Source organism: Melanotaenia boesemani, chromosome 4, assembly GCF_017639745.1.
Source record: "Melanotaenia boesemani isolate fMelBoe1 chromosome 4, fMelBoe1.pri, whole genome shotgun sequence".
Lineage (NCBI taxonomy): Eukaryota > Metazoa > Chordata > Actinopteri > Atheriniformes > Melanotaeniidae > Melanotaenia > Melanotaenia boesemani.
The window spans coordinates 37424550-37448493 of record NC_055685.1 but is presented as its reverse complement, the minus strand read 5'-3'; the positions used below and the strand labels follow the sequence as shown (position 1 = coordinate 37448493).

Sequence of the window (23944 nt, the reverse complement as noted above, 5' to 3'; positions counted from 1 at the left end):
GCAGGGAATTCCAACAAAATTTCACACCTTCCTTTAGTTTGGTTTTCTTTTGCTCTGCACTTTACTCAAGCTGAACAAACCTCCTTGGCCATGTTGCACAATTACAACAGCTGCTCACTATGGGCGATATTCACCTCTGACCAAGAAGGAAAAAGGGAAGAAAGATCAGAAAATCCAGCTCATTGATTGTCCATGGCCAAAAACAGCTTGATCACCACATGTAATTAATAGAGCAGCACCAAGTAGGCCTGTCACGATTACAAAGTTTGCTGTGCGATAAATTTTCTCAGAAATTATCGCGATAAACGATAATATTGCGCAAAGTGATAATGTTGTCATTTTGAGACCCTTTTCAACTAATATAATGACAATGCCATAATAAAACAAGTACACCCTTTCAAAGATCAATAAACTTTCATTTCTAAAGAACATTTTACACTTTAACTGGAAAAAAATTAAAATACCAAAACAAAAACAATGAATAGAATGAACTCGCAGTCTCATTGACAATGAATGAAAACCAAACACAACCAAAAACAACAAGTATGATGGACAAAAAAGTCTGTTCTCAAAACAAAATTGCCTTTTAAAAAATATATTTAAAAAAATATAACATGAGGCTCAAACAGGGAAAACAAGCAAAACTGCCAGTTAGTATCACTGCGCATCGTTTGTAAAGCTGAAGTATCTCCCCTCATTGATGCATGTCAGACTGATCTATGAACAGTAAGTGAACTGTGCTGCTGTGACGCCACGCTGCGACACACCGGGACACCGGCCCAAAAGTAATGCGGCCCACAGAATCCTCTCAAACCTCTCGATTAGCCGGCATTAGAGATGTGACGTTCATGAATGAATCGATTCTTTTGAACGACTCTTTTAAATAAACGATGGGAACCGATTCACAGCTGTGAGCCATTCTTTTTATATAAAAATTTTTGACACTGCCTTCATCAAATCAAACTTTATTTATGAAGCGCTTTTCATGCCATAGGCAACACAAAGTGCTTTACATGATTAAAAACCTTTGTGCATATCTAAGTTTATATCTCATTGTTCAATAAAACAAAAATATAAACACTCAATAAAATCTTTCGCACAGTCACACGCACACACGTATACACACACACACGCCAAGCCCAACAACCCCCACCCATCCAGCTAAAAATGACTGAATGAATAAATAAATGAATAAATAAGTAAATAAGAAGTAGTACAGTTGAGTAAAATGAAAATAAAATAATTAACATTTGTGACATCATAGAAGTCTGATGTCCAACACGCACCATTCATGTGAAGCATCTGTGGGCAGAGAGAATTGTTCGGAAACAAATACTGCTAGTTCTATCCAGAACATTTTCTTGGATTTGCACTGACTGCTCAGGTTTATCCTTTTTTATCTATATGTTTTCTATAATTTTTTAATCTTGTATAGTAGATTTTATATAATTTATTGTTTGTCATTTTTATATACAGTGAAATTTTGTAAGATATTGTGAGAACGAGCCAGTCTTTTCAATGGCTCTTTGAAAGGAATGGCTCCTCAAATCTGGCTCCCTTCAAAGAGCCATAAATCCCATCTCTAGCCGGCATTGATGTGTATTTTGTCATATACGGTGGTATAGGCTTTTTGTGTAATGTGCCTGCACATTACAGGGGTTATTACGGTAGACCAGGAAGTGGGGGCTTTGTACTGATGTCAAAGGCTACATGTGTGTGTCCTGCCTACATGTGGGAAGCAGCGAAACAGTAGGTGCTCCCAGCTATTATTTTTCCATTCGACTTATTTACATATTTCAGCATGAGAATCTGAGGTTTAGTGCATGAGTGTAAGAAGCAGTTTAAATGCGCGAGTCTCATGGCCAATGTGTGTTGGCAGCCCTGCAAAACAAATGCAGGATACCGGCTCACACAGCTGCTTCACCACGGTCTCGTGCTGCAACATGCTGCTGTCAATTATGACATCAGAGAGATCACTCCGCAAGAAACAAGAGCGTTCAGTCGAAATACTCTGTGTATGACAATAGTGAAACCTGTTGTCATACACAGTCTATGGTAAAGTAACATGGGGGGGGACTAATAAAATTTATCCTGGCAGGCAAACTTTTCGCGCTCATTTTTCCTTGCCGTGCAATTAATTGACTTATTGCTTATCGCAACAGGCCAAGCACCAAGTTTCTGTTTTCTGTTTTAATTTGGTGTTCAAGCCTAATACCATTTTCTTAGAAGCTGTCCAGTGTGAGCAGCAGGTGAGGCAGCGAGATATCCAGCATGTTGCTCTCTACGTCACTTCCTCTCTTTGGTTCACTGGATGGTCTGTTTGTTTTCACTTCAAGCAAACCGCTGCAGAGTTTACTTCTTTGATCTGCACCAGGGTGGAAATGAGCATTCACACTACTCCATACAAACCATACTGTCCTTGAAAGAGGACCAAGGTTTGTTTAAAGCGGGCCAAACAGCACCCTTAAACCTCTGGTAAAAATGTGGTTAACGCCGGTCCTCATGGCCCACTGGCCTGCAGACATTTGATGTCTCCCTGCTTAAACACACCTGACTCAATGGCTCATTAGCATACTTGTGCAGAGCTTGTCAAAGATCCATTTAATTAGAATCAGGTGTGTTGCAGCACAGACATCTAAGACCATCAGGATACTGGACCATGAGGACCACGGTCGGGGACCACTGGTTTTCAGGTTTAATTTTTACTGTAAGTCTGTTCCTGCCACCATGTACATTACTATAGATAGATGTTTTGTTCACCAGAGATTAAACTTTTTTATTTATTTATTTATTTTTTATACAGAAACAATTCGGTTTTCAATACTTTTTAAAATAAAGCAGTTCTGCTATTTTAATAAAAAAAAACATGCAATTTGTTTTCACTACTGAGAATTCATTCATTTTCAAAACTGCATATTCTGATTCAGGGTCGAGGGGCAGCTGGAGCCATACCAGTAACTCACAGCGAGAGGCAGGTAAACCCTGGACAGGTCGCCATCGCAGGGCCATTAATGGGCCATCTTCTTTCTTCTCATGTGATCACTGAAATTTTTAATTGTTATTTTACAGGCATGTCTTTCAGTAAATAGACTCATGGGTTTAATTTATATTTCATATTGCCCTTGCAATAAATATGTTAATGCAGAATTGTATGATTTTCCTTTAAAGGTCAAAAAGTAATATCAATGAAAAAATACCATAAACTAATCAAACATATTGAAAGAAAATATGTTACTCATCTTTAGGTGTGCTGCTAAAAAATATAAAGAGGGTAGTTTTATGCATTTTTGCCATTTTTATCAATTTTATTTCCCATTTTTTAAATTTTTTAACATTTGTGATGGAGGTACAGTAGTAGCGGTTTAAAAGTTCCCATCCAAGCTGAAAGCCAGCCGAATACCTGCCGGCTTCCAGCCCAGTTCCATTCCAGTTCCAGCCAGCTGCCTTCCAACTTCCAGCCGCCAGAGAGGCCCCCTCCTTCTCCTGGGAGTGTCGATGTTTTAATCAAACTCCACCCATTCCTTGTAATATAGGGTAGACCCAGAAGATGGCGCTTCTCTCACAGACTTCTCATCGCCCGTAGTCTGTCAGATTTTATCTGAATTTACACTGACCGGCAGAGGCGCCACTCAAAGCACCTCTGATGGCCAGTCACAATTCATAAAAATGCATGAAACTTAATACATAATCATCGTTTGACGTGGAATGTGAAATTGTAACATGCTTGTGCGCTGCCAATTGTTTTATTCAGAAATGAATGCTAGTAGGTTAATAAAACCTTTCAAATACTGGATCACAGCCCCTAGCTCTATTCTCAATAGGATGTATGTATCATACTGATTAATCTTTTAATATTAGCATTATTAACATAGACAAATCAGATTTGGATCAAGCAACACAGAATCTGTTTGAGGTAGCTAGGAAGGGTTATTTTATTCTCATATTATTTATTTCACCTCCATAAGAAGACAGGGCGACAGATAAAAGCCCCACGCAGGATCGGAGATAATTTCTTCCACTTCAATGTGTCTAATCGCGGGGGGACATCCAACACTCGCTGTGCTGCGACTTCCTGCTCGCCGGGAATCCCAATTACGTCACCCCTCCAGGTGGGCTATTCCCCGACACGCTCTGATTACCATTCCAAAAGGTACTGTATGCAGCCCCCAACTTGAACATGCGCCTTCTTCAACATTCGCACTTGCTCCAGAAAATTACCATCTCTTAGGCTCCTCCACCACCACTTTGACTGTGGATTGATATGTAAATGAGCCGCAATAAGGCAGCTGAAGCAGTGACCCAGTTTTGTGATTGTTGCACATTGGGTAAGAGTGGTAGTCAAACGAGTCCAGTTTGTGTTGTCATGCTACCAGAAATTCAGTAGGCTAGTCGGTCCTAATGCAGTGAATTTCCATGTTAATGTTGCCAAATTCAATAGCATAGCAAGAGATGAAAAAAGAAACAACGATATTTCTTCAACATGTTAACCAAAATATTTACCTCTTAAAGCATAAACCAAGTATTTACAACAAGCAGTGTGCTTTTTAACGTTAACGTGTGCCATAGCCTACTGCACCGCTGTTCCTCCTTCCAAGTCTTCTTTTTTATTATATTGTTGTTTTATCATCTGAATATACTACAACAACACAGAGAAAATATATGAAAGTTTATTTTACGCTGGTATTTGCGCAGCAGAGTTTTCTGCCGCCGGATTTGTAGTCCAGGAACGGAGAACACAGCTGCTGCCAGGAAAGGTGGATTACATTTTGTTAAAGCACAGCAATCTCCGAGTAGCCTATTATAAATACCCTCTCAGTGGCAAAATAAAACACACTGGTCTGGTTTAGTCTTCACTCTGAAATGGTTCAGTCAGAGGAATATAAAGCTGTTTTAAAAATGTTGAGCAAGCTTAAAATAAACATTCATAGGCTATCTATGTGTTTTAGATTAACACAATGATAAAACAACAATAGGCTATAATAATGGAAAAGAAGCGGTGCAGCATGGCAATGATGCGTTAATGGCTCGGGTCGCGGGTTAAACATCAGTCTGGTTCGGATTTAAATGGAATAAATACATTGGTGACGAGTCGGGTTCGGGAGTCATTCTAACGGGTTAGAGCAGGTATGCGTAGCAAAACGGAACCGTGCAGGACTCTGCTCTAAGCAGTTCGGACTTGGTTGACCTGGAACCATTTGACAATAAAATCTGGAGCCATCCTGCAACGCGCTTGCTTAGGCGTCCAGTTAAACCGTGTTTATTCAACCAGTCCCTACTTCATTGCATTCATTCTTTCCTCATAGCCTACGTGCACATTTTTTTCAAGATTGTTTATGTCAGTTTTGTTTTGGAAAATGAAAAAGGAGTCTTTGCGCAGAACTTATAACATTATTCTAATCTTGCCACTTGCCTATTTTATTATTGTGTATTTTTGTAATAACATGTAAATTCACTGCATAGGAACCAACTAGTCTACTGAATTTTGTGTGACAACACTAACAGAACTGTTTTGACAATGCAACAATTACAAAACTGCGGCTCATTTACTTATCAATCCATAGTCAAAGTGGTGGTGGAGGAGCCTTGGAGATGGTAATTTTATGGAGCAAGTGCGAATGTTGAGGAATTTAGCCTTTGTTCAAGTTGTGGGCTGCATATATGCAGCCCACAACTTGGTATACCTTTCAGAATGATAATAAACAGAACAAGACACACCAAACCAGGAGCTAAGACCACAAAGTTCAGCATCATGCTTATCTATCTTTGGCGTTTTTACACCAACATTTTTATACACTGGATAATGATAATAATTATCGATTAAAGTCACGGATAAAACTGCTGTTGTTAAAACACACCCATCTCTTACAAAATCTAAAATGTAAAACAAAAAAAACAACAAACAAAAAATCTGGATCACTGTAGAAATATCTTTATTCATTGCTGATCATCTGGCCATTGAAGCGTTTTTATTTGGAATTGGGAACAAATATTTTCCACCCTGTTATATTCTGTTCCACTCTGTTATGTTCCATTCCACCCTGTTAGTAAGGTGTTTTTTAAATTTTTTTTTTTTTTACTAAAAACATTGAGGACTGTGAACCTTGTTGCACCATATTAGGAAGTGAGGAACATTAAATTGATTTTGCTTTTCTGTTCCCAGGTCAAAAGGAATGTAATTATCTCTCATTTGAAATACTTGATTATGCTTTCCTTCTTGCCTTTGTGGAAACAGAAACGTGATAATCTCTCACTTGAAAGCAAGCTGGGCGTACAATAGTGTGATGACGATGAAAACTCACATGACCAATGCTCAATAAAGGGTACATGAAAATGTGAGAAATGGTCAAAAGCACAAATACCGTTTGTGGTGAGTGAAACTATACAGCACAGTCCACAAGGCTCTTTTCAAGCACACTCCTCCCCCCAAGGAGTATGCTTGAACAGCTAACGGCAGGTAATGGCTGTGTTTACAAATGTAAAGGTGCTAATTGTTGGCCATTGAATTGTTAATTTCAAACCGGGCAGCCTTTTGGTTGTACTCTGGGCATGGTAGAGGGATAAGAAATCTCTGGGTTTTCTAGTGTTAAACACTGGAAGCGTCGCCAGCGGTCTTTTGATGACCGCCAGTCACGCTACCATGCTTATAGTGTATTAAAAACTAAACGGCTGAACCTGGTATTTTAGGACTTTTATTATATAGTTGTTGTCTATAGTTTTACCTGCTTACTTGTTTGGAAAAGTAAACACATCAATATTTACGAGCAGTTTAGCACGTCTAAACTTCCACAGAGCCGCTCAGGGAGACTCTTTCTCAGCCAAACTGTCGTATATCACGGCTATGGAGTTGTAATAAATGGCCGCCCTACTCTGCTTCTGATTGGCTGTAAGATCACAAACCCTGTGTGATGATAGGCTGCTGGTTCCTGTCATTCCTACCAGCCTTTGCGCATGTGCCTGCTTCAGACAGCGGGCAGGCAGCTGTCCCACCGCTGAGACACAGTTGTATGACGTTTTATCACGTTTTATCACTAGATCGCTATGAATAAAATCCAGGGACACTTCATTTCACAGTATAAACCATTTATTTACTTATCTACTTAGGATAATAGCACTTTGAGGCCTAATTCAGAATATAGGTTGGGCTGGGTCCGGACTTTTGTGATCCCTGCTTTACACATTATCAGTATTATGTTATTTTTACCTGCCGATATTACGTTATGATTTTGTCAATATTCAGTTATGCAGCAGCTGTATCAACCCCCACTGTGAATAACTTACGTTGCAGTCAAATGACCGCTGGCAGCGCTCCTCGGGATGTTTAGAAAGCTCGCTGCTAGTGACATTCACCACTTAGCCAACTTGAGGAGGTTGTGCTTTGCCTCATAACACCATTAGCTACACATGTCGGCTTTTTTGATACATTTATTTGACGCCATTTTCAAATCAAATCATTTTTTAAATGTTGGCAAAAATGCAACAAATGAGCGACACAGCTCATTATAAACTGTTTAGAGAGCAGCAAGATCAAATCACTGCTCCTCCCCGTGGACAAAAGAGGGATTGCAGCTGTTTTTTTACTTGGGCTGCTTAGGGGCAGAGCCTCGCTGACGACGTCATTGCGGGGGATTACATTACCCCCACAGACCTGTGAAGGATCGGCCAAGGATCAGTCAAGGACCAGTCAAGGACCAGTCAAGAACCAGTCAAGGACCCATCATGGAAACAGGGGAACTTTTAAACCGCTACTACTGTAGAAATGTAATGACTAGAAGCAGATAAAGCGGGAAAACATAAGAAGCTTTCCTCGACCAGTCGAAGTCTGATGTCCAGCCGTATCTGTTGCTAAGGGAAACAAGAAACAGTCAGATAGGAGAACTGTGGGATCTGCGAAGTGCATTAGAAGCTTCAAAGAAAAATCTTCAACATCTAATTTAGTGGCCAGAAGGCACATCTAAAAGGGCTTAGAGCATCCCGGACCATTTGAAGTAAAAACACTCAGAAGAAACTTCCTGCCACTAATTGGTTGGTTAAAACCATTTCATCATTTGTTCTGAGGACAAAAGTCTGCTTCTTTACTTCTTGTAATTCCTGTTTTTTTTTGCTGCTCTCAGTGAGAGATAAGGAAGATTAGGGTCTGAGTCTTTCCTGTCTGAGTGTCAGTAGACTTGGTGGCATCGCTGCAGCTAACAAGTAGTTTGTGCTAGTTTGCAGCAGAAAACGAGCAACAGTGTCAGCTGCTCTTTAGTGTTTGGGGAAGCAGTGGAGAGTTTCCTGGAACACTGAAAAGTCTTGTCAGCTGGTCCACGGGGGACTTTTCTCTGCACCATGACTTTCTTTTTCTTTTTTCTTTAAATTGATAACTGCAGTTGACAGTGACTGCAGAGCCATCGTTTATCCTTTTTCTGATTCATACTTCATCCAGAACAAAATTGCACCTATATCAGCCTTTAAAAAGTTGCACAAATTTACATTTTCCCTGTGTTTTCCCTGCATGCCCATAAACATGAAGAGAAAAAAGTCATGCCATCTATCTGTTTTATATGTAAAGTCTCCAGCAAGAAACCAACGTTTCTTCCCCCCTTGTTTGATTTATCTGCATGTGATGTTGATTTGTTTCCTGTGAGTGTAGGTAAAGAAAAACAAATGTAGATCAGCATTTATCCCCTCTATCCACACTGAAACCAAGTATCCCTGCCTGCAGAGACCCTGAGAAGTTTGATGGCTGAATGGGACGAAAGCCTAACCCTCCACTCTGATCAAAGCCACATAAGGTTTATGTATAAACAATTTTAGAGTGTATTTCCCTGCATTACAATTAGCATGAATTATTCCTGTGAACATGCGCCTACAGTGTGGAGAAGGTTTCCATCACTGAGGTCTGGCTGTGTTTTACTTTATTGTTTAGTTATTTCAGCAACACATACAAAACTCTGACATCTAAATATTCCTCCCACTGTTTTTCTCTGTGGGTTTGACCCACTTTGTTATCATTCTTTCTGCTGCTGGTCTCCTTACATGCAGCCTTCGATCACTACTGTCTCAGCCCATCCCATATGTTAGTACTTGTTTCTCATGTCTCATTAGCAGGTCACTTTTCTGCTGCTCCCAAAACACCAGCAATTACTTTGGTGACAGTTGAACCCATAAAAGTTGGTCAAGGCTATTTTGATCCAGTCATGTTGCATCATGACTGTTATATTTAGAAAAAAAGGTCAGTTTTCTCAGTGCTCACTTCCTACTCCGATCATTATAATTTGTTTTAACAGAGCTGCAACACAGCGGCAGGTTTAGCTGGATTTAAACCCTGCTGGTGCAGATTGTTTGAAGAGTGAATGCTGTCATAAGAGCATCAGAAACTACCTGAACAGGCAGGTTTTGATTTGCTTTCAAATTAATTCTGGTGCTGTTTGAAATATGAAAGCATGCAAAGAAAAACAGATTTAAATCTTACCTAATAATTCTCGTAAAGCAGCAGAGCTGCTTAGTTTGATTCTATACAATTAGCTTTATTTTAACTGTGCCACTTCACAACACATCTGTAATTGCTTTTTAAGACACCATCAATTTCAATTTAATTAATTGCAGTCAGGTTATAATCCAATTAAAACAAATAGTCCAGTTTATAACAAATGTGTTTATCCATAAAAGAACTTCGCTAATGAAACTAAAAGATTGCATTGAATCTTCTTTTTGATTCTATCTTCCATCCTGAGCTGCACAAGGTCACATTGCAGAGGAAAACCCTCTGTTCAGCAGGAAGAAAAGCTTTTAGTGTAGTGGTCACCAACTCCGGTCCTGGAAAGCTTTCCGCATGGCATGCTGTCACACCAGGAGCGTTTCAGAGCAGGATGTCTGCCACAGATTCTCCAGTTCATTCGATCCTGTGATGCAACATTGTACAACAGCGGCTGCACTTATGGGCATTTTAAGAGACTAAGCAAACAAAATGTTATTTGATACATTAATTTTGTTATTAATGTTACTGAGTTATTTTATTTAAAGAGTAATGTATTAGAGTCTTAGTTACTAACAGCGTTACACTAACGTGTTACAGTAATGTGTTACCTGTAACTTACTATCAATGAACTGCACCTACCTGTACCTCTTCCCCCACCCCCAACTCACCTCATCTGCAAACGAATGTACAAAGTGCAAACACACAGCGAAACAATATCACTGTTTTCTGAAACATGTGGAAGTAACTTATAATGTCTATGCTATTACATACAGATACTCAAATTGTAGCCTCTTTAGCTCTTGCAGTGCTTTCCATTTTGGAAATATCAGACCAATGTTAATCCAGATTCGTTCCCTTTCATCATCAACTACTTCTGCATCAACGACCTTATTTTTTTAGGGTTTTTATCGGATCCTTGTCGTCTTCAGGTGAATGTTTTGTTCTGCCATTTTGCTTTGAAAATACACACTGCCATTGCTCGCTGGCTAAAACCTTTTATAGGAAGGGAGGGCCAAGGGCTCTGAGAAGAGGGAGGCGGCGGCCATTCACATGAACATAAATGAATCCACAGTCGGACTAGCCTGGTAAACACGGGGCTGGAGATCAACACAGAAAGACGGTGTTTGATGTCATGCTATACTCCACATGGAACTGGTACCTTTTAATATCTTCAACCTAGAAATGATTAATTTTTGCTTATTGCCCGTTTTTAATACCAGGATCAGCTGTAGCATCAGTTTAAATCTGCACACAGTCCTCTGATGTCAGAAGGAAAGTCAAAGCAGAGCTACCCTAAAGTTAACCTACATCTGCAAACCACCCATTCTGAAACATCTATTTTTCATTAAATAATGATGACATACATTGTCTTTATTGAAATAGTCTCACAGACACGAACAGTATTTTGTCCAATCACGTTTCACTTGTGGCTTCACTCAACACCAGGGAAGCAAGGGCAGACTGACAAACTCAAACCTTCATAGAAGTTTGCCAGTCATAGACATTTTTATTTAACTCAGTACCTTACTGTACTCCTCACTTCTTATTTTTCTTTCTTTTTCTATAACTGGATAACTGCATTCAGCTGTTTTAAGGAGCACTTGTAATATAAAAAATCTTGCATTGATGGAGTATTTCTGATTCAGATGTTTACCACTCCCTGTTCCACACCTTCTGTGATCACAGCAGGAGTACAACATTATCAGATCCGTTGTTTTTCTTTGTTTTTTTTTTTTGTTTTTTTTACTGCATTGTACATTTAGGACTGACAGCAACATTGTAGATGGATGCGAGCTACTCTTTAAGATAGTAGATCATTTTACTATTGTTAATTCAAAGACTTAATGTACAATAGTGCAAAATGGGCAATTTAAAAAGAAACTATCTGGTTGAATTATTCATACTTTCAATTTTGACTTGAGTCGTGATTAAAATGCATCCTATCCTCCCAGAATCTGCCTACATATGTGTGGCTGAGACATCAGAAATCTACTCAGAAGTCTGTTTGCTGCATTTAATCCACCTTCAGCTCAACCTGATGCAAAAGTCATGAGAATCTGAATGTTTTCTGAGCACACCATCACTGTGAACAGATGACTTTAACTAAAATGCTCTCTGCAATCCCTCAATCACCATTGAAGCCGGCATCATTGTTGGTTCCCTGAGCTGCTGGTGGCCTGGCAGCTGGCTGGCTGCTTGTTTGATTTATTGAACTGAGGGGGAAACTATGAAGCCTACTTTGTGACAGCTCAGAAGCTTTAAAATTTAAGATGTCATTGAACTGATGAATGGAGAGAGGCGAGGCTGAGGCTGCCTGTTGGAGTCATATGTCAATGTCCAAAGTGGTGAGGGACCCTGCCTGTCGCTCTGTTACACCCTTTCTCATGCTCCTTTGGGGAATCTTTGGAGGAACTAGAAATAAGATTGTGCTGTATATTTGTACAAATTTATCAATACTTACGCTTATGTTCACAAATACTGGAGTCCTGGAATATAAGAACTTTGAGCGTTCCTGGAACAGTGAAGAAACATTTTTTAACATATGCACTGCAGTCTGAGTCTGAGAAAAGTGGCTTTTAAATCCTTCAAAACAAAGGGAACTGAGTTTTCAGTGATCACTTGGTTAAAGCTTTGTAAGTCACTTTTGGGTCCTTCTCTATTAGCTTCTGTGATGTTGTGGTTGAATTAGGGCTAATGTGGCAATAAAAACTGTAGCGGCTTTGTTTGATTCATCAAAATGTGTTTTTTTAAGCAATAGATTGTTTGGTGTAAAAAAAGGAAGTCATGACTGGCTGTTTCACTATATTATGGCCTAGGTTCTTTGTAGGAGCTCAGTCAAGTCTCCATTATAAAGATTACAGGGACATCCTAGTGAATGAAATAGAGATATAAGATTTTTTTATACTATTAAAAACCTCAAAATGTACTTATGACCATAAATAATGCAAGATTTTACATGAAGGGTCTTGGTCAAACTGCTTTCATCCATTCACACACCAAAATGTGATAAGCTTCCAAGATTTTCCATGTTTTTATCTGCTTGGCTGTGTAGAAGCTGGTCTGAAGTATCAGATAGTTCCAGATATCTGGGAACTATATGACAAGAAAGTTTAGCCAAAATATGGCCCAAATGGGCATTTTTATTTGGCCAAAATGTTGACTGAACATAGGCAGGCTGCCAAAACTCAACCACCTGACCACCACATGTGTCACATAGTGAAATTGTTATAAAGTAGGCTTCCCATTTTAGGATCACTTCTGTCCCACAAAACACTTGCCTTAATCCACGTATAGGCCAGCAATTGACATCTGGATCACATGTGGCCTACTGGACACTTCCCATAATCCAAGCCAGGCTGGGAACTGACATCTGCTATACTTCTGACCCACACAACATTTGCCGGTGCTCCAACTGAACCATAAGTGCCTATAGTAGGTCAAATTCGGCCCAGACATGTCTGCTATCCGGGGTATTTCTCCAATTCAAAGCTTAAAGAAGCAAAAAACTAAATTGTTTCATTGCAAGATTTGATGATGTGCACTGCCTGTGGACCAAAACAAAGTTTTTCATGAGCCACACAAATTTCTATTTATTGCCCCTTAAAATTCTTATTGGATTAAGTATACAGACCTATGTCACTGCCAAGTTTATTTCTATAGCACATTTATATAGTCAAAGCCTCCAAAGTTCTTTACACAAACCAATGAAATATGAAAACATAGGAACCACAAACAAAGGTACAACATAAAAACCCCAATAGAGTGCCTATACTCAGCAAAAGCCAAAGTAAACAAGTGTGTCTTCAGCAAAGATTTAAAAGTGGACAGACTGCAGAATGCACAGTTTAAGGCAAAGAGTTTCACAGAGATGGGGCCACAACTGAGGAACCTCTAAAAGCATCTGACTGGCTGAACAAAGCGCTCTGGAGGACTGATGCAGTACAACGAGATCAGACAGGTATTCTGGGGCCAGCCCATTCAAACATTTATAAACAATAGAATCTTAAAATCAATCCTGTTCTTTTCTGGAAGCCAGTGGAGTGAAGAAAGAACCGGCATTATGTCCTAACATATCTTTGTTCCATTGAGCAGTAAGGCAGTATCCACTATTGGGCGGAGTGGTTAATGAGGTCACAAAGAAAAAGATATCATACTCACCCGTTTGAGAACACATTCACTAAAAAGTGGAGAAAGCAAGTGAGAGAGGTAACAGAATTTTCTCATTTTTGGGCCTCATACACAGGCTATGAGGACACAAATGACTGTTGGAAAACCTTTAGAAAGCAAATTTTGCATAATATGGGAACTTTAAGAAATGTAAGACCATCCATGTTTTAATGTCAATCATGCAACTGAGCAGAGCATGAAGGGAATCTTTGAAAGGAACTTTCAAGGGCAGATACACCTACATGTCTTCAGCAAAACAATGGAAGACAAAACCATGCTTCCTAGATATTGACCCCAGGGATAGCATATAAACCACACAGGTCAGAGGGGCCACTGAGGAAGAAAATGTTGCATTTGAACATAGAAGGAGCTGCTCCTGAGGCAGAATTAAAACCGCTTTAAGGCAGTGCCTTTGAAGCCAACACAGTGCTCTAGGTGCCATAAAAGAACTGTATGACATTACATAGCTCAAGTTTTTAACGTACCTACTTACATCTGAATTGAGAAAACACTGTTGCATCTGTCGCTCACATTAGCTACTTTAGTTAACACTTTATTTGCTAGAGGTTTGTGAGCCTGCAAAGTTGACATGATTGTAACCAACAACTGCAACCTTAAATCAGCCTGGTCACCATATACACTTTCAGGTAAACCTAGAGTCCAAGTGTGTACACAGTAAATGATTATTTATTGCAAGCCAATAAATGTTACCACTCTGCCCTGAGTTTCACTTCAATTTGCTCATCATTATTGATGTGGTTTATAACACCCAGAGATTCTAGAAACTTGCAGAAGTGCCTCCAAATGCAGTACTACTCACAACCACCAGGTGTTGCCTTCAAAACATTGCTGACTCCAAAAGATAAAACAAAAGAAAAAAAGAAAAAGAAAAAAAAAATCAAATAAATAAAATAGCATGCACAACATCTATTATTATGATCTCTGGGACAAACAGAGCAGAGTCAAGGTCAGGCATGAATAAAGTTTTATTGTTTGTTTTTGCAGTAAAATAGGAGAGGCCATCCTTTGTATAAAAACAAAACAAAACATACCGCAGGGAAAGCATATAAAGAAAGAACAACAGCAGACCCAAAACCCACCCCTGGGGGACCAGTGGCCACTGAGGAAGAAAACGGTTGCATTTGAACAGAGAAGGATCTGTGTGTGAGGTATCTATATGTATACCAATAAAGGGGCATTGGGAAGCTGGAGCCCAACCCAGCATTTTAGCAGGTGAGAGGCAGCTACACCATGGACAGGTCACCAGTCCATTACAGGGCCAACACAGAGAGAGGCAAACAACCATTCACACTCACTCCTAGGTAGAATTTAGATTGATCAATTAACTTTACAAGCATTTCTTTGGACGGTGGGAGGAAGCTGAAGTACCCAGAGAGAACCCATACATACACGAGTATGCGTGAGAGAACTCACGCAAGATACTCCCACAACATGTAAAGTCCACACAAAAAGACCACTGTTCGAACCTTCTCCCCTAGCCAAGGCTTGCACTAACAACCTTCTTGTTGTAAAGCTGCAACGCTAACCACCACACCAGTGTACAGCCTACGAAACATGTTAAAACCAAAAATTTCTTGAGGCTTCATGTGAATAAGTCCATAAAAAGCATAAAAAGAATAAAATCCTAATATAGAAACCCAATCACAATAAGTCAACCTAAGATAGAAGTAGAGAAACACGTCCCTGGATACTGATTGTTTCTTTAAGCCAAATATTACAAATGAAAAAAGTCACTGTGGTCTTGTTAGCTACATTTACTCACTAATCAGTGCACTGGCTGACCTTCTGAACAGCCTGTCATTTTTTAAAAGTATACAGTAGATCCTCAAAGAAATGTTTGTTTTTGCAACATGTTTTTGATTATATCTCCTCATCTCCACTCTCTCCTACTCCTGGCCCCCAAAATACTGTGACAGTGATGCTTTCTGAACATCAGCAATGGATGATGTCATGGAGGGTTCATTTAGTTTTATAAAGTCTGTGACATCCACAGAAGCACAGTCATTTGGGAGCCTCATCCCAAATTCTTGATACACTATACAGAATTTCCACAGCCCACTTTTTTCTTTCTGTGTCCTCTAAGAATATTTCCAATTAAGAATGCATCTTAAATGAATAATCTCCTGATGTGGTGAAAATGTGTGAAGGTAAAAGGTTTTGAATGCATTGATCGTCACACATTTGCAGGCTTTGGTGTGTGGAAAAATGCTAAAAATCAACATTTAATCAGACACTAGTAGACAGCTACATTTTTTCTCACAATACTAAACAGTTTTGTTTGGTGATGTTTGTGCATTCTTTTGTCAGAGAAAGTGTTTGAAATGTTGTAATAGAAGCTAACAAGCAGGAGGATTAGTGCAGTCCTCCTTTAGAGCCACTGAATCACAATGCACAAATGCAGTTTCTAAACCATCAATCAATAAGGTGTTGGGAAAAGCACAAGGGTTATTAATTGTTTGCCCGAGCACCAGTAAATGTAATTAGCTCATTGAAATTGGGGCCACTGGCTGCATGCTGTACACCTAAATGGCTGCTGAGCCATGTATCATTCATTGTATTATTTTGCAGGACCATAGTTTTGTCCAATATTTAATCTGAATTCAGCAGCAGGTTATCAAGCTGAAGGAGGCCATCAAAGTCAGATCTGTATCAGTTTTAATGTGTTATTGGTGTAAAGTGCTTCCTCTAAACCTGAAGCTCTCATTTCTAACAGATGAGGAGAGCAGGGATGCATATATCTGTCAACATCTATTAGTTTGAATGACCACTTGTTAATAATGATAGCAATTTAGCTCTGTCAGCCTCCCCAGTCGATGCTTTATAGCCCAAGAGTAACTTCCACCCTGGAGTTTACCCAGCTCATCTCAAGCTCCCTTTTCATTATTAAAACGTTTAAATCCAGATAATTAAAAGATTTTAATAAATGTGTAAATGTGCATTTATCTTGCTAATGGTCTGTGATTTTCTCCCCTTTCTCTCTGATATCCCTGCAGTTATACAGCTCAGTAGACTTTGGAAGAAAATGGCAGCTCATCCATGAGCATGTGACCCCCAACAGATTTTACTGGTGAGTAATTTATTTTCATCTTTCTGCCTTTTTCCTTTCTTTTCACGCCACTCCATTCCTCTCTTTTGAAGTTTTTGCAGAGAGTGGTCCTGCTCTTTGCTGCAACTGAGCTGGACGATATCAATAGCTCACAAGGCACATGACAGACTAATGGTGCTGCTAAACCTGGCATGTTTCCCACCCTTTGATATAATCATGCAGAGATTAATCTCCTCTTTCAGAACATACTTTACATTCAGCGTCCAAGGGCATGTCATGTTACATTTAATTTCTAACACACACCCTGCTCATATCAGGCATATTGCACACAAACACAGAATTGTTATTTTTCACATCAGCAGCAGACAGGAGGAGAGTGGATTTCTACTGATGCATGCATACAGATTAGAAAAGCTATGACTAATAACAGATCCAGGACGTTCCTGTCGTCTCTTATCCAGTCACATCTCCTCCTCACTTTTCTTTTAGTGTAGCTACTATGTCTGAAAGCGCATACTCATCACGAATGTAAGTCTGGATCTGTTCCAGTCCTATGCTCCTCTCTTCCCTCACTAAGATGACAGGGGGTGTGCCTGGGATTGCCCAGGGCTGTCTCATGCTACCAATATAAATCCAGAGTTACTTCCAGGCCATTGTCGCATGATTCTAAACAGTGTGCACAATCCATGGCTAGCTTTGCCCTTCACCACTAAATTGCCTTCAAGGACGGGCATGTGCCCATCCAGCTCTTCGAAGAGCCGGACGGGCACATAACATTGGCCAAGCAGGACTCCAGCTGGCTGAATCTACACACTTTAGGTTCCAAGGGATATGAAATTCTGCCACAATGGGACAGCTGCATCAATCCAGTCTAATCCATGAGCAGTAAAATGTGCAGGAAAACAAGATTACGCTCAAAGATGACCTCAGTGTGAGGTGAGGTGGAGTTGAATACCAGACAAAGGCAAGCTATTTTTCTGATGAGATTATACCTGAGGAAACAATACAGCATTCCACTCCTTTTTTAACATATTTATATGAAGTTGTCTCTAGAATAAAACAAGCAGTCAGCAGCAAACTTCACAACTTAAATGGCAAAGCCGACTTTCTTAGGGCTGAAACTGGGAAAACGCAGCACATCCTCTTTTCCACTGTGTCACATACTAAGACTTGATCAGTGGACATACAGTGGATTGTCTGGTGGAGGGGTTGGGTTTGTCTGTTGCGGAATTCACACCACCAGCTACTTGAGCCACCCACTTGGCTAGCTGAGAAAATTATTAATATTATGACTTTGTTAAAGTTCAGGAAAGACATTGCCAGGAATTAAGAGGACCCAGGTGAGGTGGCTCAGGCTTCTAGTTAGGATGCCTCTTGGATGCCTCCCTGGTATGGTTTTCCAGGTACATCCCACTGGAAGGAGACCCCAGGGAAGACCCAGGCCACGCTGGAGGGAGGAAATCTCTCAGCTGGTCTGGGAGCGCATTGGGATCCCCCCAAGCTGGCAAATATGGCTGGTAGAGAGGGAAGTCTGGGCTTCTCTGCTTTAGGCCCACTTACTGTATGTTTGATTAAGAAGATGGATACGCGGAAGGATGGGCAGTTTCATCCGTCTCCTGCGTCGGTTATGCACATAATTTGGTCCGTTTTCACGAAGCTTAGCTATCCGTTGCTTGAAGATGGACAGATGGATAGAAGATAGGGAAATACCACCGGAAATCGTGGGGCCGTGCTAAGCAGAATAGCTAACCTGCGACCAGAGAGAGAAACAAACCAGAAAAGGAGATCATCAGGGGGGAGCAGAAGAAGAATGACGACAAGCACAAAAACTGTAAAAATTGCGTGAGCTTTTGAAGAAAGACTATAGGCGTGTATTTAGGGCGTGCTGGGCAGTTGGAAAAAAACTTTATAGAGATGCATTACTGCTGCAAAACGGTGTTTGAAACTGATGTTGGTTCACAGGAGTGAACTCTGAACTCTGCACTATACACTAATGGAAGAATTGACTTTACAACCATGGCAATGCAAAAGACACATGGAAGTAAGAGGAAGGTGACATGACAACACATGAAACAGACGTCCCTATTTAGGTACGTAATGGAGCATAAATGGGAGTTGAGGCAGCTGCCCCTGTAAACCAACTTCAAATAAGTGGCAAGACGATGGATGGAGGTATGGACGGCATTACAAGGAAGTGAACATAAAATTACACGTGTACCTTAACTTACTGTCATTTTGTAATCTTTCTTAAAAAAGAAAAGTACCGGGAAAAACCAAGTTTTGTTTTTTTGTGACATAAATGTAACTTGGTTCTCCTCTACATTACTAGAAAATTAAAAAAACCCACAGCCCCTTTGCTCCAGATGCAAGAAAGGCAAGTGTTTGCCTTGCAGACATAGAAACTATGCCTACTAATGCTTATGTACAGATGTGAACTCGCCCTTGATTCATTGGTTTCAGAAGTTTACAGAAAAAATATTCCTGTAATGGGACGGATTTGTGATTTTTGAGGGGTGTAAATGTAACACCGGACTTTATTCTTTACCTGCTGATCCAATCTGGTGACAGACAGCAGCTCAGATCATAGCAGAGGCAAATTGCAGCGGCACTTCCTGCAGCTGCTACAACCTGCTGTCGCCACATCTTTCCAGAGCTGCTGGAGCTGCTGACAGGCCAGCGTAACAGTGCTAACAGCTCAGACTGATTCGCTTCAAGATCACCTTGTTCATGTGTAACTGAGGAGATTCTGGAGGGGAAAAGTCTTCCACTTCGATCAAGTACCGCTCCGTGGCATAGGTGCCTCGCTTTCCATCTATCTAGTGGCCGCTGAGCTGCTGTCTGTCAGTCATTTATGCCTTTGTATCCCGACCACTCTATGCTCCCTGATCACCCCACACTTCCCACCCCCACCCTTGCAGTTTCTGATGCTGCCTATTGGACGATCATCGCGGCCGCCATCTTGGATGGGTGTCTCATGCATTTATTTCTAAGGAGCATGCCCAACTACAATAATCATGACTCCACAAATTTTCACCCGATTTTCTCACGGTTTGCTTTGTTACAAACAGCAGAGATGTATTTATGATACAGGTCACTGTTACACATTAAAAACACCTGCTTTCATGCTGAAATCAGTTTTACTATGCTCTTTAACAAAGACATCGCAAGATATCAATAAAAGTATAAACCAATCAATCAAACTTTATCTATAAATGAATTGACACTTTAATGAAAAAAAAATTTGATCATCTGAATTATCTTTACATAATTCACATAATTCATAATTTACTTTACATAATCACACACACACACACACACACACACACACACACACACACACACACACACACACACACACACACACACACATTCCAAGCTGGGTTTCTGCATTGTGGGACCATCAGTTCACCATTGTGTTTCAGCTGAAGCAGGTGGTAACTCTGGTCAAGGGATGAGGGTGCAGCATCTGTGACGAGGCTTGCAGGGCACACCTCACAGGACAGATTTTCTTTTAGTACATTTTTGACAACAAACCCTAAAATGTAGACTAGAACGTTGTCCACAACACCACCAAAGCGGACAGGCAGGTAACTGTGGTCACATGTGATGGCAGAAATGCTTGCAAATGGGGAGGGGAGCTCTTCCTCTCCCATGAAAGCAGAGTGAATGTCTGCAGCTGATCGGGCGCTGTCACATCTTGTGTTGCCACATTTCCTGACCCACTTGTTGTGACATCAGATGGCGAAAAATGCCCTGGAACTGCTCTGCAGTGGGATTGTCCACTCCCAGCCTCCCAAATAATTAAATAAATAAATAGGAAAATAATAATAAATAAAAACATTAACACACTTAGCTGTTTGGTGGAGACAGTGAGAGTGGTAAAATATATATAGTTTGAGGGTAAGTAAGGAAACTTATATTATATTATATTATATTATATTATATTATATTATATTATATTATATTATAATTCACAATAAATCAATAATTCCTAGACATGCAAAAAGAACTGACGGTTAAAAAAAAACTTGTGAAAGGTAATGCCACGTGATCGGCTTTTAATATTGCGCTGGTTATTGCAACCGTAGGCTGCACAAAATACGAGCATAGTTGCTGGAACTTTCCTGACTCAGGTTATTTCTGAAGCTAGTCTGGAATGCGGACACCCATCCAATCCAGCGTGTAATGAGGCGTCTACGTAAAGATGTCTATGGTAGTTACTCTTTAAGGATTTTTTTTCAGAGTAACAATCTCTGTTTAAACTTTCTCCTCTATTTACTGAAATTTGTGTCCTTAAGATCATAAATTGTGGACTCACTGGGTGATGATCCATATGTCCCATGGTGTTTCTTCTTAAAGAGTCACAATGCCAGAGCAAAAAGTCTTTTCATTCATGTCACAAGAAGGAAGCTTTGTAAAAGATGCCCCAAGCTTTTACTGTCTTGGTGGGAAAAGAAACACTGTCCTGTTGTTGATCAGAGTATGTCTTTGGGTTTGTGTTTTTCCAATTCTAACAATACTAACAAGCCAAAAGGATTTCAGTTCAAGGCGTAAAGATTATATTCAATATGTCTAAATATGTCATTTTTTTTGTTTTGGGAAATCAGTCCCCAAATCCAAGATATTTATTTATTTATTTATTTACTCCAACATATTTTTTATTTATTTTAATTATTCACACAGATTCTTTCATATTTTGTCATTTTCAGGTCTGTTGCAGGCCTCGACAAGGAGCCTGATCTGATTCACATGGAGGCTCACACTCCAGATGGAAGTAAGTGTTGTCAGCACATGCAAACAAGTAAGAAACAGTTCTCTGGAGAGATGATTCCTCTCAGAGAAAAGAAAGCATCCCCAGAGATGCAGCCCGGGCAACACCCCACCATTAAACCCTGATGCATGAATCCTGATAAATGTGGCCTTTCTTCTCCTCACTTTTTCATTGAATGTCAGCTCCATAACTCTGAATGGCAGCGCCACCAAAGTCCTCATACAATCGGTGACACAGGTGAAACTATTTATGCCGGCTTGTGATGTTGGCATAGCATTGCTCCAAGCTGCACACCTTTTTTTTCTCATCATGTCGTCGTATGACTGACAGATGGAGATGATTATTTGTGGTATCTGTGCAATGAAAATAAGCATGTGCTCCAAAGAGAGGGAAATTAACCCCAGAAAATGTCAGCCTGCATAGATGGATGGAGTGCAAACCCACACAATGCAGTAAGACACAAAAATATAGTTTGATCTAATTGAAAGCACACAGTTGTCTTCAGTTCATCACTAACTGCAGCGGTTTTGCTACAGCTCTGTATTTTAATATGCATGAAGAAGAACAGCATTAATACTGCTCATGTTTTCTGTATGTGTGCCTGACAGATGTGCAGTACATCACATGCAAAGTTCAGATGTGCAACGACGCTAACAGGAACTATCCGTTCCCTGGATACATCGACATCAGCTCTCTGGTGGTTCAAGATGACTACATATTCATACAGGTAGGGCTCTGCACACTCAGTCTCCCTCATGATGTGATACATGAGGAATTAGGAAACAATAAAATGTCAAAAATGTTATTCTCTAAGAGCAACTGTTAATTGTTAAATATCACTTTAACCAGTTGGTCTAAAGCAAATAACACTTAACTGCCAAATGTTTCGGCTTCATCAGACTATATGGCGGTAAAAAATGAATAAAGGTCCCAAAAAAATGATGAGCTGAATCAAAAAAATCCTCAGACTGGAAACCATACCTTTACAGAATCAATTATTTTTAAATATCCTCACGATCATGTGATCTAAAGGAGAAAACAATCTCTTTGGGGGGATAAAAGGATTGTGTTAATGCAGAGAAACCGCTTTTTTCCTTGTAAAATCAATAAATATGTCCATAAAGTGGCTCTAAATTAAATGGATAAAATACACTAAGAACAAAAATATAAACACAACACTCTTTTTATGAGGCAAACTTAAATATTTAATACTTCTTTTCTAAGGACACAATAGGTCTATTTAAGTCAAATATTGTTCACAAATCTGTCTAAATCTGTGTTACTGAGCACTTCTCATTTGCAAAGATAATCCATCTACCTTACAGGTGCAACATATCAAGATACTGATTAGACAGCATGTTTATTGCACAGGTGTGCCTTAGGCTGCCCACAATAAAAGGTCACTCTAAAATGTATAGTTTTATCACACAGCACAATGCCACAGATGTTGCAAATTTTGAGGGAATGTGCAGTTGACATGCTGACTGCTATGCAGGACTGTCCACCAGAGCTGTTGAATGTGAATTGAGGCCTATGTTATGGACAGCAAATAAGGGTCCATATCGATGGCATTTTCAATGCACAGAGATCCTGAGGCCCATTGCTGTGTCATGCATCCTTGACCATCAGCTCATATTAATGCATGGCCCTATGTTGCAAGGATCTGTACAAAATTACTGAAAGCTGAAAATATTCCAGTCCTTGCATGGCCAGCATAATCAACAGACACCTCACCCACTGAGCATTTTTTGGATACCCTGGTGTATACGACAGCATGTTCCAGCTCCTGCTAATATCCAGTAACTTTAAACAGCCATTAAAGAGGAGTGGACCAACATTCCACAGGCCATAATCAACAACCTGATCAACTTTATACGAAGGAGATGTGTTGTAAATGAAGGTCACGCCAGATACTAACTGGTTTACTGTATCTATCATTATCAATGCGGTAGCTGCCGCTGTGCAACCGTTTTGACAATGGCCGCAAACATTGACATAGTGGTCGTGAAAGCGAACAGTGGACGCGACCTGAATCCTCCAACTCCCAAGTGGCTGCTGACATTCTGAACATGATAGGATGATTTATAAACCATTCTGAAAGATGCAGCAACAAATCTATAATTTTCCAAATGGTTGCAACCTTTATGAACTATTCTGAAAGCAGTAGCAGCTGTCATGCAACTTCTCTGACCACTCCCAGGGTGATTGTGGTTGCAACCATTCTTAAGAAGCCACTAAAGGATCTCGGCATCACTCCTCATCACTCTGGAACAGGGTAAATCTGGACTTACTTTCACTATCAAACATAGCCTTGAGTTCTACTGGTGTTTTTCCTCTATTTGATTCCACCATAGGGCTGCACGGTGGTGTGGTGGTTAGCACCGCAGCCTCACAGCAAGAAGGTCGCTGGTTTGAATCTCGACTTGGGGGAGGTTTGAACCTTGAGGGCAGTGGCCTTTCTGTGTGGAGTTTGCATGTTCTC

General features: G+C 40.1%; 1 protein-coding gene across 1 annotated transcript in view; it reads left to right on the top strand.

Annotated features, from left to right (window-relative positions):
- Positions 1-23944, top strand: part of sorcs3 (sortilin related VPS10 domain containing receptor 3) — a 298121-nt gene that overhangs the window by 203469 nt on the left and 70708 nt on the right. Inside the window, 3 exon segments of the mRNA XM_041983793.1 lie at positions 16639-16712; positions 21401-21465; positions 22071-22189. Coding sequence (XP_041839727.1) covers positions 16639-16712; positions 21401-21465; positions 22071-22189 — 258 coding nt within the window.